The sequence below is a fragment of the Prionailurus viverrinus genome, chromosome C2, assembly GCF_022837055.1.
Source record: "Prionailurus viverrinus isolate Anna chromosome C2, UM_Priviv_1.0, whole genome shotgun sequence".
NCBI lineage: Eukaryota > Metazoa > Chordata > Mammalia > Carnivora > Felidae > Prionailurus > Prionailurus viverrinus.
The window spans coordinates 149420288-149437224 of NC_062569.1; the positions used below are offsets into that span (position 1 = coordinate 149420288).

Consider the following 16937-nt stretch of genomic DNA (forward strand, 5'->3'; position numbering starts at 1 on the left):
CTGCTCGTGCTCTCTCTCAAAATAAATAAGTAGACTTAAAAAAATTTTAAAAAAGAAAAGATGGATTCTACATCAGATCATGGACACGAGCTTTCGACCTGTCGTCTAAAGGAATTATTTGCTAGGGCTTTGCAGGGCTTGGTGTATCAGAAGTTAAGTCTTTTTTTTTTTTTTTTTTTTAATCCGTATTTGCCCACAGTGAAGTCTGAGAGCAGATTTCAGTGTGTGTACATGTATATATATGCTCATACACATATTCAATATATATATACTAAACATATATATACTAAGTATGAATATAAATATATATAATATATAATTTTTAAATGTAAATCAATAACAACTGAGAAAAAAAGGGGAGAATGGGAGAGTTGATTTGAATACACCTCGTGTCTTTTTTTTATATTTTCTCCAGGAGATCTGATTACCAGCTTATTATCTTGAATGTTACCCATGGAACTCTGGGGTTGTCAGATAAATTTTTCCTACCCCTCATAGAGGACTCTGTGATGCAAAGGAGAATGACTTGGGTGCTATGATAATATTGTGAATCATTCAGACCATTTCTTTTTCCATAAAGATGCATCTCTTTTCGTTCAGGATATCAGGACAGTTTATCCTCTCCTAAAGGTGCCTTCCTGTCACGTCAACCGCAGTCTTTCATTCATCTGAACGCAACCTCCTCATCCTGTTCTCCAAATAATGTAAAACAACTTAAGAATGGAAGTGCCTTACGTAACAAACATTACATAAATACGCAATAACTCAGATAGTGACCGGGTAAATATTCTGCCTGGGAAGACATCCAGAGCAAGAACATAATGAAGGAATTTCATTTTATTTTTTAAAAATTTTTTTTTTCAACGTTTTATTTTTATTTTTGGGACAGAGAGAGACAGAGCATGAACGGGGGAGGGGCAGAGAGCGAGGGAGACACAGAATTGGAAACAGGCTCCAGGCTCCGAGCCATCAGCCCAGAGCCTGACGCGGGGCTCGAACTCACGGACCGCGAGATCGTGACCTGGCTGAAGTCGGACGCCTAACCGACTGCGCCACCCAGGCGCCCCTTTTTTTTTTTTTTTTTTAAATTTGGAATTTCATTTTATAAAAGCATTGGGAAGAGGTAACTGTTTTGAAAGTGGAGACTTAAGTTGCCAGGGAGGTCAACATACACATAAATTCCTCCAAGAAATTAAACCCCATTCTAACAGCCCAGAGAACTGGGGACCTCATGGGGGCTGAGCATGGAATCACACTGCAGGGGTGTGGGGGAGTCCAGGCACTCACTGAGATGAGGCTCTGACAAAACGGGCCCCTTCCCCTTTCGAGGGACAGCACGTGTGCATACCTGATGGCCTTCAAAAGGTTTGGACCAGCAGTTCGAATGGGATCTATTTTCCTAATTATACAAACCAGGTCCTGGCTATAATAAAAACAGGTGTTACCAAAACACACAGGGTGCAAGAAGAATGCCTTGTCTGTTCACTTATTTATATTCCAGTTATCTACTATGTGCAGCCCCGTGCTAGGCTGGCCCTCCAAGGCAAGTTTCAAATTCGCAGATTCTTGGCTTGGGCCGGGGCGGTCCATGGATCCCCAGAAGGTGACCACAAATGAGCCTCAGAGTCCTGAAAAACGAAACTGTGCGGGTGGGGGGGGTGGGGGGGGCGGGGAACTCCGCGTATAAGCGCATATGCGTATTTTTTTTCCCTTGGGAGAAGGCTTCCAAGGGATTTTCAAAACTTTCTGTGATGTTCCCAAAAGATTAAAAATCACACTCTTAGAAATTAGAAGGAAATTTACACTGGATTCTCTTCCCTCGTTTATGATGTGGTTGATGATACGGTCTGGTAGATTTCCTCTTTGGTTCTAAAATGAATTCACTAAAGCCGGTATTCCCTGATTGATTGATTTCTTTCCAACTGACTATGTACTCCAACAGGGACGGAAGCACTCACAGACCTCATTGCTAAAATTTCTTAACTGTCTCTCAGCTGCAGCCACGCTATGCTTTCCTGTAACTACAAATGTCAGTGATCCCTGCCTCAACTGCCCATGTAAACGGATGGAAGCGACTGTTCATTCAGCTCGCCAAAGAGAACCTCTTTTGACCCTGAACTTCAATTTTCCGGAGGTGAGGGATGGTCCCAGAACTTGTGGTTAAGTGAAAGGTTCTGAACAACAACCTGTGTGCTCTGCATAACCTCTCCTCCCCTGGGAGCTGCTAACTCTTCTTCCATTGTAAAGGAAGAGTCCATTTCTATGGAGACACCAAATCGAAGGGAGAAACTCCCAAAAGGGAAGTATACCCCGAACGAGAATTTAAACTGGCAAGGAGCAAAAGGAGGGAAGGGGAAAAAGAAAGACGGTTCAGACTGCTGAAGGCTTCACCAATATTTTTTAGGGGCCAGTGTTGTCAGCAAGGCCTTAAAAGCCGGAAGGGCAGGTTTCCCCAGTTGCACTGAACTTGAGGTTAGACGTTGTGTGATCCTGGATATGAGCCAGCACCCAGACAGATCAGTTTTGTCGAACAGAGAAAAACCCTTCCACGTCCAACCTCTGGTGATTTCTGTGAGGTTTTCCAATCTGCATGGACTGGCAGCTGGTAAAAAGAAAAGGGAGTTTCTTTTTCTACCCTTCGTTTGGAGCTGAGCACCAAGCCCTTTTGAGAATCCATCGGATCTGTGCTGTTTGACAGAACGCGAAACTGGCACAGAAACGTTTGGACGAGCCAATAGCCAGGACCTTCTCGGCCACTGTGGTGTGTTGATGCCAATGACGTGTTTTCAGGCACATTTTCAAAACCAGAAAATGAAACAGTAAATAGCCTGAAGATCGCCTAAGAAAACGTAATGACACTTTTAAAGGACAAGATTCAGTGAGGAAGATTAAGGCTAATTGTCAAAATTAGTAGAATCATCTGCTCTCTTCGTAATGGGAAGCAAATTACAAAAAAAAAAAAAAAAGATCTGGCAGGCTTCGATGTTGACACTTCCACTCGAGAGAGTAAAATCAAGTTGTATTTTATAACTATGGAGAGACATAAGGACACAGAGTCAAATGGGGCCTTTTGACAGCCCGTTTTGTTTTGTAGTACTGACTAAAAAAAAAAAAAACAAAAAAAACAAAAAAAACCACAAGCACACAAATAACTCAAGACCAACAATCTACAGGATAACCATAATTGGGTCAAATGTGTAATTAGGGCTCCTATATTTTGGATTGCCTATTATCTCGCACGGGAAGCGGAGCCCATTCCAAACAGATATTGTCCCTTTATGGCATTTTAATCGATTTTCTTGTTCCAGGTTATCAGAAGACAGCCCGGCCTTGGTTCCAGCTATTTCACTCTCTGGGTTTTATGCAAACTCTAGGGCATTCTGGCACGAATCAGGCAGCCAAGTGCAAACAATCCACACCTTGGGGAAACAGTTCACTGTTCCCCAAGTAAACACAATCACCTATTAGTCACCCACTCAAAACAGAAATGGCCAATGGGGGACAAGAGACCAGCCCTCGATGCCAGAAAAGGAAGCATGCTGCTTTCAAAATCTCATTCTTTATGAGCACCGGCTAACTGCATACTGCCTCAAAGCCGCTACAGCACTGCTTGTGGGGAAATGTCACCGGCATGATCCGTTCAAGTTTCCCACACTTTTATAACCCAAACCCAACACGCAGACCCCCACAGACGCGCACTACGATAACAGGACTTTCTCTGGAAATGCAGTGCCCTGAGACTCAGCCACCGTTCCTGATAATGCACATCCACAAGAATTGAAGTGAGATGGCGAGGGAGGCTGGCAGGCAGGCCCCAGACAATAGATAGGGCCTTTGTGTTTTATTGGCTTCTCACCTACTCGGCCAGCCACTCATCTGAAGCCTTCGAGATGTTTTCTAAACACACATCTCTGAATCATAATGTGAATCCCATTTACTGAAAGGCGGGGACTTTTAATATAACAAGTGAACCCATTTAATGACTTTATGCTTTTATACATTACAGCATCTCTCATGCTTTCCATAAGTGGATATAATTTTCTTTGCATTACCCTATTATTAACATAGTTAGTATTATGAACATATGTATTCAATCATGTTATCTCTTTTTTTTTTTTTTTTTCTTTCTCAACCCAGGATGCTATTTTAAAAATGCTCTGGACGGCTAAGATAGCAAAAATGATTGCCCCCAAAAGCAACACACCTTTACCCCTTCCCCTCTTCGACTAGTCAAACACAGATTTTCTTATATTTTGCAATGCCTTTATAAAGAGTAACGATTACTCTTATGTTTAAACGTCCATTGGTTATACTTTAATCTTTTTTTTAAATACAAGAGTCATCTACTGTTGTTCAGGCCCTTATCGTGACTTTTATTATATTCGAAATAACTTGTATGCATTAGGTTATTCATTACTATATCGTGAAAATGAGATTTTCAAAACAAACTCTCCTTCCTCTTCAATTAAACTTCTAGTACTTACTGCTATTTATAAAATATGACTTCAGTTCCCACAATGCAGAGAAAACACAATATTTGAAAATAATTGGAAACCAGAGGGGTTTACGGGCCAAAATTCCTCTTTCTGCTCTAATACTTCAGTAATGGGCACAGAAAAATAAAACACACAGAACAGTTCCTTTGGGTAATCCAGTCTTTAACACATTAGCACGAAAATGTTAACTGGGTCTGGCCCCTCCCCCAAATAATAAGGCATCCAAATGACACGAAACAAGGAAGGTGGCAAAACGCCATCAAATCTACCAAACCAGAAGGATATCAACACCGTGTCTTCATATTTTGCCATAAAATGGTAAATTTGAAACCACATTTCAGTAACCGTATATTGCATATCCCTTAAAACGATCAGAAGTGCTCATCTGAAACTTGGTCCCTTGTCACAGACAGCTCATGGAATCTAAGTCAAAGGCTTCTATTGTAGAGATTTTTGATAATTACCAAGTTGAGAACACCAGTTGTACGATCTCAGTTTCCATGATGGTGAGTTTTATATTTTTAAATTTTGGTGAGGACCTGAGGGATTTCCTTGAAGTTCACATTTCATGTTTTACATCTTCCAAAGCAGTTTTAAACCGGCTCAATAAAAGAAGGCAACAATGAATCTTGAAAACATATTAAGTTTTAAATAAATATTTTTTAAAAGCTCGATGTAGTGATAAGAACAAGAAAGACTATTTCTAGGGGGGGAACTTCCATCACGGAAACTTCTAGAAGGTTTTGAAATTTGGGTCTGTTGCCATGTAAATACTTGTGTTTCAAGTTCAGTTTTGACGGATACATACCTCGTCCACTCCGACCGACAAACCTGAGGTCATTGAATCTTGCAACTTGGTTTTTCATGGCTGCGGTGGCATTTCTCAGTTCGGCTGAGTAGTTTTCGTCATTGCCTGCCATCACAGTGACCAGAGTACCATCTGGGACATCCCCCAGAGCCACCACCTAAACACCAGCCAAGGGACAAACGCAGACATCAGAAATGTTACAAACGTTGGTGTCTCTGGTGTAGTAATTGCTCTAAAATTAAACGTATATTAAGTGATCCTTTTTAAGTTTGCAAAGGAATAGCAAAATGACAGAAAAGTTATTCATGGGAAGAATTTCTTTGAATTCCATTATGCAGAACTAAATATAAATTTTCAAGTCCTAAAACATTCATCTAATAAAGCCACATCAGGTCACATGGCACAGTTGGAAGGAGACTGAATGCGGCCAAGGCTCTGGAAAGCTGTGCCTTCTCACGAATGCAATCATCTTACTCGCGCACATCTGAGAAACGCAGTATCTTCTTTTTGTGACTATATAACCGAACCCATTTTTCGCTTGTCCAGACCTCCATCGATGGGCCTAACAGGGCCAACTTTGCTTTTAGGTGTTCAAACTTATTTCTGCCAAAATTGAATTCGATCATTACAACGGAATTGTTGACCGTTCTTGAGGGACGCTGTCCCTCTGCAGGTCATCTTTGAGACCCCCTGCTCGCTTCTCTTATTCTGACTGTCACTAGCAGGGAATGAATTCTGGCAGGCAAAGGAAAAAAAAAATCAGAAGTGTATCCTTTATTACTAATTCCAAAATCCACAGACGTCAGAGAAGAGGGGCTCTCCCTGTTATGTGCTGCTCTGAATTCAGGAGTGGAACTAGGTGGCATTTTTATATCTGTGGGTCCCCCAGACGTGTCCACTGCATCCTGATAGCTGACTGAGGTTTTCCCCAAACCCAGCTGACCTTGAAGAGGAGTTCCGCTAACGTAATTGCATAGGAATGGATTTCCTAACAGGGCTGGTGAACAAGACTGGTAGATAAGTATTTCTGATGCTCAGGTAATAAAAAAAGCAGTAATTTCCAAGGTAAAATGCTCTGAAGACAATGGTGTAAAGATGCTTTGTGCAGTAGTATCCCATCATTTGACCCTTCTAGAAACGATTTACTGGGGTTAGACAACTATTACCAGCTAAATTTCCATTGCTTCTATTTTTTTAAAGTGGTCATAGGACTTCCGATGAAAATACCCCAAGTTCTATCGTTTCTGATATTCCTCATGGTACTTTCTCAGTCAGTAGTGCATTTGTGTTAATCATGCCAATCATACAGTCGCTTTCTTCATACTGTGTTTGAGTTGGAACAGCAAAGAATTCTCTAGGGATTATTTCTTCCCTGTGTTTTCTACCTCTTCATTTTTACCCCATTTGGGGGTTAATACCTGTATTTTCGACCCTCTTTTCCTGTCTGCAAAAAAGGCTGCCATAGGCTCCCTGATAGCGAAGCCATGGTTTCTCGAAATGCCCATCTTCGTGGCCTCCCCGTGTCATCCAAGTGACCCTCCATTGCTTTTGTGCCTTGGGATGCTTCAGCTCTTGGGCTCTGAGGAGTCTGGCAGGGAGGACAAGCCATCTCACCACAAGAGACTATGGGACCGGGAGGACCAGCCCACACAGCAGTAGGTAAGCACATTCTTCATCTGTCTTAGCACACTTGCTCTCTCAAACACCGTCTGGGCCTTTTATCTTTCTTTCTAATCCTTTCCATCCCAACGCTGGGCATGTTTTCTACGAAGGAGATTTAAAAACACAGCTATTTATTCCCCAAGCACCCTCTAATTAGATATTTAGTTCCCATTAGAAGCGTGTTTGTTGCCTTTTAATTAAGAGCAGTAATATGACAATTCCCTTTTGTTTCGAAAACATCATTGAACTAAATCTCCCTGATCAGTTATTTACTTATTTTTTTTTTTACCACTTTTTCTATTCCCACAAAACGTGCTTGCTTTATTCTGCTTTTTTCAGTCTCTTAAAAATTTTTCCACTTTTTTTTTTTCTTCACTATTTTCACTTCCCTCTGTAAAATTAGCTCACAGTGTTGAAATGCTCTCCTGGAACACATATTTTTACTTCCTCGTCCCCCTCTCCCTGTGATGACCCGGCTTCTCTATTTTAATCCAACCTTCAGTAAGTATACAAGGACTGTCTACTTAATTACATGGTTTTCAAACTCAATAATTCGCTCTTGGGGCAGAGTCTGTAAAGAGGTGAAGTAAATAAATCTTGTTGCATAGCTTCCCAAACGTATTCTAAATCACCTTCCTCCCCCTGGCTCCTCTCACGATGCTCCACGCCTGTACCTCTCTCATCTTTCCAAGACTATCTTTGTCAGTAATTTGGCAAACTTGTGAGACCTTCATCAAGTGGAAACAAATATAGAGTAAAATGATCATGGTGGCTAAATATGAAAAGGTTGTTGATGTTGGAATTTAAGACCAACAAAATTAGGAGTTTAACTCCTACCCCTGCCTTTCTAAAAAAAAAAAATGCAACAAAAGTCAGAGATATTTGGGTCCTGAAGATCATTTATTTCGTCTTTTATTGATCTCAGAGGGATTTTTTTTTTTCTTTTTGCTTTTGGCAGGAGGAAAGGGGAGAATATTAAATCCGGGGAAATTACAGTAATAACGTATAACATCTAATTGTTAACAAGCCTACTTAGCCTAGATAAAAAAATTAAAAAATTAAAACTAACACGTCTGCTAATTTTATACAGATTGTGTCACTGATAGGCAATAAGGAGAGAATTAAAAAAAAAAAAAATCTAACTTCAAACAGAAAGAAAGAAGGAACTAGAATGAAAAGCTACCAACAATAGGTAAGGAAACACAAACATTTACATTTAACACAGACCAAACAGACAAGAAGGGACTTGCTGGCCAAAGGATATCTCATATTTTGTTTTCCTTCTCTGTTTTTAAAGTATCAGGAAGTTGGGCAAAATATCAGCCCTCCTAGGTACTCTAGTGGATCTCCCCACACCGCTCTTGGCTGGCCTGCTCACACATTCAGACTGGCATTTTAAACAACTCTAATTAGGTTGAAATTACAGTTACAATTCATTTATTTCAAATCCCTTAATTTTCCAGAGTTTCAAAGAAAACTGTGGAGTGGAACCCAGAACTCAGCCAAGATGACATTTAATGCGTGCCCAGGGACTGAAGTCTTGCCGATAGAAACATGACTTCTTTCTTTCTTACAGAAAGCATATGACTATTAGCATCCAAAGCCTCTGAACTTGTTGAAGGCATGTTTATGCCTTCGGACCCTGGTGAGCCAGGGCCTACACAGACTGTAATATTGCAGTATTAAAAAAAAAAAAAAATCCTAAGTCATCTAAATAGCTTTTTTAGGCTGCTTCTGTAAGTAGTGGGTAACACGTAGCAAATTTAAGATTTTCACAGTAGTAAAATATGTATCTTTTCTATGCTAAAAAATAAAGGTGTTCCATGGGAAAAATGAGGGGGGGGGAGTTACATTTTGGGGGTCCAGGACAAGCAAATAGGCATATCTTAATCTATTTTAAGGAAACTTCGTAATCTGAAGTCTCCCTTCCATTTCAAACATTAAAGCAGGGTATGGATTTACACATAGGATTTCGGAAGGCTAGTAACGAATCACTTACATGCTCTTTTCATCAATACCATCAGACTTTATCATTGGTTCACATTTTCTCCTCCATATTACAGGGAAAACAATCATTCTTTACTGATTAACTTCTTAAAGAGATTGTCTGGGGCTTATTTAAAATCCACATTTTAAACTAATAATGTCTACGGAAACTCTCTGGGAGGAAGGTAGGTGGCTACGTGGAGAGTGGAGCCAGGGATACACAGGGAGTCAACTGGGAGGGAGTCACGTTTTGAAGGCTAGCTTGCTTTTCCCCCCTAACCTTTGGGCTCGTTTCCTGGCTGAAAATTCTGTCTGCTCCTTCGGTTGTGCAGGGAGCAGGCTTCCTCCAGGAAGAGGCCTCTCTTGATGGGGACGCAGTGGTGACAGATACTACTCAAGTGGCTACATTTCTGCAACGTCCTTCCCTTTCCCCTATCTGTCCTCAAGACCCACTTGAACTTTTTTCAAGAGAACTCTACATGGGTCATTTAGGAGTCTACCAACGATCACTCAGTAAAACAAATGAGATTGAAAAAAAAAAAAGTGAATCGTCAAAAGTCATTTTGAAAAAGAAATCTCTTTGGTTACTAAGATTTCTGCGAAAAAGAATTCCCGGGTGGCTCATCAAAGCAAGTTCTAGGATTTTCTTTTCAGGCTTTTAGAAGAAAAAAAAATATATATCCAGATATATATCTCATACGTTATATATACATACATATATACATATACATATACATATACATATACATATGTATATATATACATATTTAGAGTAGCTTGAGAAACTATATCACTTCATCCCCTGAAGATTATTAATCACTTAGTGTTTTGATATATTTGGGCGTTGGTTCCCTGGCGGAGGAGGGGACATCCAGAAGAGATTCTGATTTCACCTCAAAGGAAGACACAGGGCTCTGACAACCCACTCCCTTGGTAGGTCAGGGGTATTGGGTTTAAATGACCCTTTGGCTGAGTATCAGCCTGTCTCCTCCCTCAGCTCTTATCTGAAAAGTGGCCCCGGGGCCGAGCCCTGTCAAGTCCCCAGTCACAGAAGGGACTCAGTCCTGTTCTGTGGCTAAAGGAGCTTGTTTCTGTAAAGAGATTAGAATGATTGAAAAACTGAAATGGACTCCCAGCCCAACTCTACAGAGATGCAAGACAGCAAGGAAAGAGTCCTGTGGCTTTTCCACCTCATCCTCACTCCCTCCCCCTCCAAAACTTCTGCTCTCAGAAAACAGAGGCAATTCTATAGACAGAGCCAATTACGCATTTTGTTTGGTCTTAGAAATCATAATGTTAAGTTTAGAAGGTGTATAAAGCTTAAAAATAAAGAACTCCGACAGTACTGTATAAAAAACTGAACACTATCCATTGTAACTAGATCAAGATCCAGTAGAGGCCTGGAACTCTTAAAAAGCTTATATTAAATTAATCTCCCTGAAAGGGCACAATCTGATCTTTACAGCTCCCTCCCCACCCCCCACCTGCCTTTCTTAGTCCTCAAAATGAACAGGAAATGACTACGGATTGTACTAAAATGTTGGTTGCCCCTTCTTAAACCCACCCAAGACAGAATAATAGAATCCCCACCGCCAAAATTAAATTTCTACTGTTTGCGGTCAGGGCTGGGGCGGGGTGGGGGGGGGGGGGGCAGTGGCGTTTAAAGACGGCGGGTGTTGTTGATAATATCCCGGTTCAAGGGCAAGGTTTTTTAAAGGCCGCTCAAAGCTAGGGCGAGATCAGGGCTGGAAGTGAACGAAGACCTCTCGGGCTGTTCAGCAGAATTTGCGGGGTCTACGCCACCCCCTCCCCAGACAGAAATGCGAGCGGATTAGACCCCGGCTGGCTCGCAGAGAAGACAGCCTTGCCACCTTTCGAGGCCCCGGGCTTAATCTAGGTGAGCCGGAGATAAGGTTCAGGAGGGTTCCAGGAAAAGAAACAGGATTCGCTACTTGCGGCTTGTGGCAGGCGCAGACTAGAAGCTGCAAAAAGTCTTCAGAGAACTTTTGCAAACTTAACTACGCCCTCCGCGGACTTTGGACATGCTAATTTCGATGGGACTGTTGAAGAGCCAGTGGGGGTAGGAAGCCCTGACAGTTTTCCTTGTCAGTTTATTTTCACTGACCCTAAAGTATAAAAGTATCTTTACTTCCTGATGCCTCCATCGGAGCGAGGCAGAATGGCTTGGGTGTCAAGCCAGGGCTGGGGGTGGGGGTGGGGGGGTTGGGTGGGGGAGAAGCACGGGAGCAGACGGGCTGGCCAGGGCTGGGTTATAACTTTTTCTGCTTTTCTACTTTGTAGCAAAGCTAAGGACCTCTGTCAGGGAGGTCCCGACCGGCCCTCAGTGGACGTCCTTGGGGGGCATCCAGATCTTTTTCAGTCCACCCTGGAGGCAGCCCCTGCGGGTCCCCCAGCACACACACACACACCGAGGATCGCCAGGGCAACCCAGCATCCCCGGTGTCCCGAGAGCAGGAGGATGGACCAGGGGCCGCGGGGGGCAGCGCCGGCCCCTTTCTAGAACCCGGCCCCGCCCGCCTGGCCGCTGCCCTCCGGGATCGCCCCCGGCCTCGGCCGGCCTCCGCCTGTCCCCCCGCCACCCGCTCGCGGCCCGGGCCGAGTACCTTGAAAGCGATGGGCAGGGTCTTGTTGCAGCGCCAGTGCGTGGGCAACACGGAGCAGAGGAAGTTGGGGCTGTCGGTGCGCACCAGCTCGCCGGGGTGGTCGGCCAGCACCTCCACCATGCTGCGGTCGCCGCTCCTCAGCTTGCCGGCCAGGGCGGCGCCGGCGTCCGGGGCGCCCAGCGGCAGCGCCTCGCTCATCTTGCCCGGGCTCAGCGCGGTGGAAGGCGGCGTGAAGCGGCGGCTCGTGCTGGCATCTACGGGGATACGCATCACAACAAGCCGATTGAGTTAGGACCCTGCAAACAGCTCCTACCAGACGGCGACAGGGGCGCGGATCTTCGGCGAGCAGCTCCAGGGAGACCAACATACAAGTTCAGGGGCCTTTATTGCTGCGGGTGGGGGGAGGGGGACTGGGGGAGGCGGGAGACCAAGTTACTAACAGTCCAGGAGGGGGAAAGTTCTATTATGCCGGCCAGCCTCAGACCCGGCAGGGCTCCTAGCAACCGACCGGTTAGTGCTTTAAAAATTGGGCGACTAGAATCCAGAGTCAAATGCCAAGGGAGACTATCTTCTGAGTCTTGCTTTGAGAGTTTAACTTCAGTCTTTGGCTGTTAAAGAAAGTTCCCGGAGGCAAAATTCCCATACGCTTTCTAAAACATTTATACGGAGAGCGAAAAGACCAGCAAATACATAATTTGGAAGTTCCAGTAGGTAATCGCCTGTCAGTTTTTTGTTTTTTTTTTTTTTTTACTTGTTTGCTTTTGCGGGTGAGTTTTGTCTAAAGTCCTAATACGACACAAAATATACGAGTGTCTTCCATATACAGAGCCACTCTCACATGCAAAACTGGCTTCGGTCCTCAAAAGCAAGAGCTGCGACTTCCAAAGGTCATGCTACTAATGTATGTGCACGTATATATAAATATATACATATGCTCTACTTCATAAAATATTTACAATTCAATCTGTAGAGAATTTAAACACAACAGAAATCCATTAATGTTCGCTGCTGATTTTTTTTTTTAAGTAGCCTTGAAAATAAGCTTCAGTAGTTGAAGAAGGGCTGGGCTGGAAATACTTGTCATGTTCTCTTAATAATTTCTGGCAAAATGCTCAGTTCAGAGAATTCAGCTTTTCAAAAAAGAGCTAGTCTTAAAAAAAAAAAAAAAAAAAAGAAAAAAAGTTCCAAGTCGATGACAGTCAGGGTACAGCTCTCCACATCTGAGAACTCGGGTTTGGGGATGTTGGTTAAGTTTGTGGCTGATCCTGTGGTTGGTGGGAGTTGAGCAGCAGCCGAGTCACACGCACGCAGACACGCACTCTTCCCGAAGCCAGCCACTGTCTACATCGACTCGGTGAGTCAGCCCGACTTGGGCAGTAGCGAGACGATCTTCCTCCAACGTCGCCTCAGCGCCGGCTGGTTAAATGCCCGGACGCGCCTATACCTACGATCACCGCGTAACCGCAGCAGGTGGAGCGGGCCTTGAGAGGAGGCTCCGCAGCGCAGATCGAAACAGACGCGGTGGTTCGAATTACACACGCAGTCACACTCCCACGCACACTCCCACGCACATGCAACTTCACGGCTCGCCTCGAAGCCCAGCACACTTTCTCCTGCAGTTGTCACAGGAAACAACCGGGGAAAAGTTCACAGGCAGGAAAGAAGTTGAAACATCCAGCCAAGAAACCAGTTCATTCAAAAGTAAGAGAGAAAGAAAAAAAAAAAAATCGTAGCTCCAACGCAGGTCAAGGAGAAGCAGCAAAGGTTGACTTTCTTCTGGCGTCCCCAGGAGGCCCGGGAAGAGGTGCCTGCCGGCGCAGGGCCGGGCAGCGTGGTGCCCTGGCTGGGTCCGGCCGCGGGGCGCCCGTCCCGCCTAGCGCCCGCTGGCTCTATGAATGAGAGTGCCTGGAAATGAACGTGCTTTTACTGTAAGCCCGGCCCGAGGAATTCCATTCCCTCAGCTCGTTTGCATAGGGGCGGCCGCCGGCCAATCACAGGCCTTTCCGGTATCAGCCAGGGCGCGGCTCGCGGCCGCGGGCTCCTGGAATTGGCCCGCGCGCCCCCGCCGCTGCCGCGCGCTACTGTACGCAGCCTGGGTGGAGAGTCCCAGGCTGCCGCGGCCTCCCCGCGCACCCCGCGCACTCGCATCCACGCACACACACACACACACACACTCACACATTCGCCCGAGGCCCCGCCCTGGTGCGGACCGCGGCCCTGCGTCTCTGCGCCCGTGCAGCGTCGCGCTGCCACCGGCCCGGGGCTGCAGTGCGCAGCGGCGCCACAGGCGGCCGCGGTCTGGCGACCAGGGAGGTGGAGAAAGAGGAGGCCGGCCGGCCCTGGGAGGGCTCGGGCCGCGCGCCGCGCCCGGAACGGCCCGGGCACGGAGACCAGCTGGAGGGAGGCGCCCCCCGCGCCTTGGAGATGAAGCGGCCGCCGCGAGGCTCCCGGGATCGGTACCGGAGCCCCGGGGCGGCCCCGGGCCCTGAGCGGCCACCCAGGGCCGAGCCTCTGCTTCCCCGGCGTGGGTGGGATTCGGCCGCGAGGGGGGCCGGAGGGCCGAGGGCCCGGCCGAAGAGCGGCTCCGCGGGGCCCCATGGTCGGGTGGGCAGCTGCAGCGAAGTGACGCTGATTCATTTAACGAGGCCAGACGACTCTCGGTCTCCCCAACATGGTTTTGTGTTTTTAGTTTTCTCTCTTGGTTTGCTTTCTCTAATTGGTGTTTTTCACCGCGTCCGGGCTGCGGCTTAATTACGCAGCGCGCCTCAGTCTGAGTGCGCGGTGCGGCCAGCAAAGGAGTGTCCCGATCAGGAAAGACCCCAAAGAACAAGCGACGGGAAAGAAAGTTGAAGGCATCCGCTGGGCTGGCACCCCGTCCTCGGAGCGTCGGCTCCCCCGCAGGCGGCACGAAAGCCCACCGCTGGGCCTAGGTCGCCCTAGCCCCGCACCCACCTCCGGCTCCCCGGAAACGGCGCTGGCTCCTTTCCCCGCCCCCGCGAGCCGGAGCGGCCTGGGGTGCCGAACCCACCCCGGCTTTGCGCGCCGGCGGGAACTTCCCTTGCGCCCGTCCCCGCGGCGCCGCGGGCATTTTCGCGGAGCTTAGAGGGGGCCCCGCCCCACCCCGGCGCCCGAGGCCCGTCCCTCCCCTCCCCCGCCCCGCAGCCACGGGGCTCCCTGGCACCCCGCGGCACTCACCCCCCGCCGCGGGGGAGGGCGCCCACCCCGCCCCCAACACGGAGCCCTCAACTTCGACTCCCGGGAGCTGGGGTCCCTCACCCGCCCTCCCCCTCGTCCCCCCCCGCGGGGCCCCTCCCTCCAGCCGTCTCCTTCCCCGCTGCGGGCGCGCGGCTACAGTGCCGGGGACCGCCGCCGCCGCGCGGGACTCTCCTCGGGCTCTGCCGCTGGGGCCTAACGGAGGCGTCGGCCAGGGCGGGCCCGCCGCGGAGGCCCTTCCCGGGGGCCCGGGCGGCTTCCCTCGCCCCAGGACCCGAGAGGCCGCACGGGCTGCGCCGAGCGGCGAGGAGGCGGGGGCCGGCCCCGCGGGAGGCGCTGAGGGCCGCGGACCCGGGGCGGACGCCAGGGGGCAGCAGCCGTCCTCTCTGCCGCCCGGGGCGTCGGGAACGCCCCCGAGGGCGCGGGACTCCGCCGGCCCTCCTCTGGGCCTTTGGGTCGCTCTCGTCAGAACTCCAGTTTGGGGAGAAACGACTGGAAACGGCCGCCGGAGCCAGCCCCAGCGGCCGCGTTGCGCCCCTACTATCCCGGCAGCCGAGCTGGCGGTGCAGGAACCCTCTGGTGGGAGTCGGGGGGGTCCCGGCTGTCCCGACAGGCCCGCATCAGGGTCTCTTCCCGAAACCCGTTTGGGCGCACACCGCGGTCGGTCCTCCCGCCACCCCGGTGCTCCCGGCGTCCCGGGCGCCGTCGCCCGGCCAGCGGCTCCGGCTCCCGCCTGCCTTTCCGAGCCTCTCCCCAGGTGGGCCGTCCCCTCGCTCCTCTCCCGGGACGCCCGGGACCTCCCAGCAAACTACCTGCAGTTTGTTTTAATGGGTCTGAGGTCTCAGCAAACTCCTTTGTGTTTTTCCTAAATGATTTTGAAGAGGCCCCATTTCAGGCATAAAGACCCCCAAAAGTCCTCTCTCCACCTTGGCCCAGCGGTTCCAAACATTGCGCCGTTGCCAAGCCTCCCCGTCTGCCGCCCCCCCCCCCCCCCCCCCCCCGGCCCCGGCCCCGGCTCCGCCGCCGCCTCCGGCTCTAGAGGCGAGTTGGGGCGAGTGAAACCCCTTTGCCGCCGCTCAAATACAACGCTCTAAGTGCCCACCGAGCGCTCCCGGGAACAGCCGCCAAGTGCATCCTTAGGGACCCCCGCGGACGCAGGGCGGGGAGGCTCAGGAGTGCGGCAGAGGCGAAAATGGGCTCTGACTCGGGGGATGTAGCGGATTGGGGTAATTTCGCCGCGCGGAAAGGTCAGAGAAGAACGCTCCTCTGGGGCTCCGGCGGTTTGAAACCCTAAACCCTGCGAGGGGGCTGCGGGTCTGACTCTCCGCGGCAGCCTCTCCGGCGGGGTCAAGTTCCCTTCCTTAGAAAAGAGGTACTGGGATAGATGCGCCAAGGTGAGCCCTTCAACGGCAGCACCTTGGGCGCTGCTCGGCTAAGAGTTTCAACCAGTGCATCTCGAACTTGAACGTCGACGAGGATGATAAAAGCGAGAAAAGCTTTTGCTGATTTATTCTAAATCCGGCCGCCGGGCATTTCGGGTTCCCGGGACCCGCGCTGGCTATATATGCGCTGTGCGGTGCGCACTTGAAAACGAGAAATAAAACCCTGCACTGCACCTTCCTTATCGAGGAACTAAAGCAGGCAGCATGAGGCTCAGCTAAGGTGTACCTCGAATCCCTTAGTCTGAAGGACTTTTTACAGAGCTTATAAAGTTCATTAACATCGCACGCGAAATGAAGAATTCCTTCCCACCCAAAGCGCTCATTTTAGCGGCAATACAGAGTTTCCCTTCCTCTGCCTAAGAAAGGAAAGGAGACATTACCGCATTCACTCCTGGAACAATACTAAAATTTAACTCTTGTCATAATACAAAATAAAAAATACAACGAAGCGACGTGTTGGGTGGATGCTGTAGGACAGATTTTTTCCAAATTTGCTGCGTGGGGGAAATTCCAATAATGTCCCTAACAGGAATGAAATGTAAGTTTTCAGAGGGATTTTTAAAAGTAGTATTTGGTTAGTTGGAATAAAAATAACAATTTCATTGGGAAAAAAACAATGGCTCATTGACGTTTGTCTTCAGCGTTAGGTCAGTATATAACTGTAAGTGGTCTCAGAAAATATCTAAATATCTTACATTTTTTCTGT

The 16937-nt window shown here is 48.2% G+C and overlaps 1 protein-coding gene and 1 long non-coding RNA gene across 5 annotated transcripts in view; one reads left to right on the forward strand and one right to left on the reverse strand.

The window, feature by feature from the left end:
* The window catches only part of RUNX1 (RUNX family transcription factor 1), a 257316-nt gene that overhangs the window by 83170 nt on the left and 157209 nt on the right, over positions 1–16937 (reverse strand). For all 4 annotated transcript variants that reach the window (XM_047876132.1, XM_047876133.1, XM_047876130.1 and 1 more), the window contains 2 exons: positions 11577–11830; positions 5305–5461 (listed from right to left, as the gene is read on the reverse strand). In XM_047876132.1, the coding sequence (XP_047732088.1) occupies positions 5305–5461; positions 11577–11830 (411 nt within the window). The remainder of the gene's footprint in view (positions 1–5304; positions 5462–11576; positions 11831–16937) is intronic.
* Positions 10865–12436, forward strand: LOC125175499 (uncharacterized). The gene is made up of 2 exons (XR_007155837.1): positions 10865–11032; positions 11254–12436. It is a non-coding gene; the product is annotated as an uncharacterized LOC125175499 (long non-coding RNA).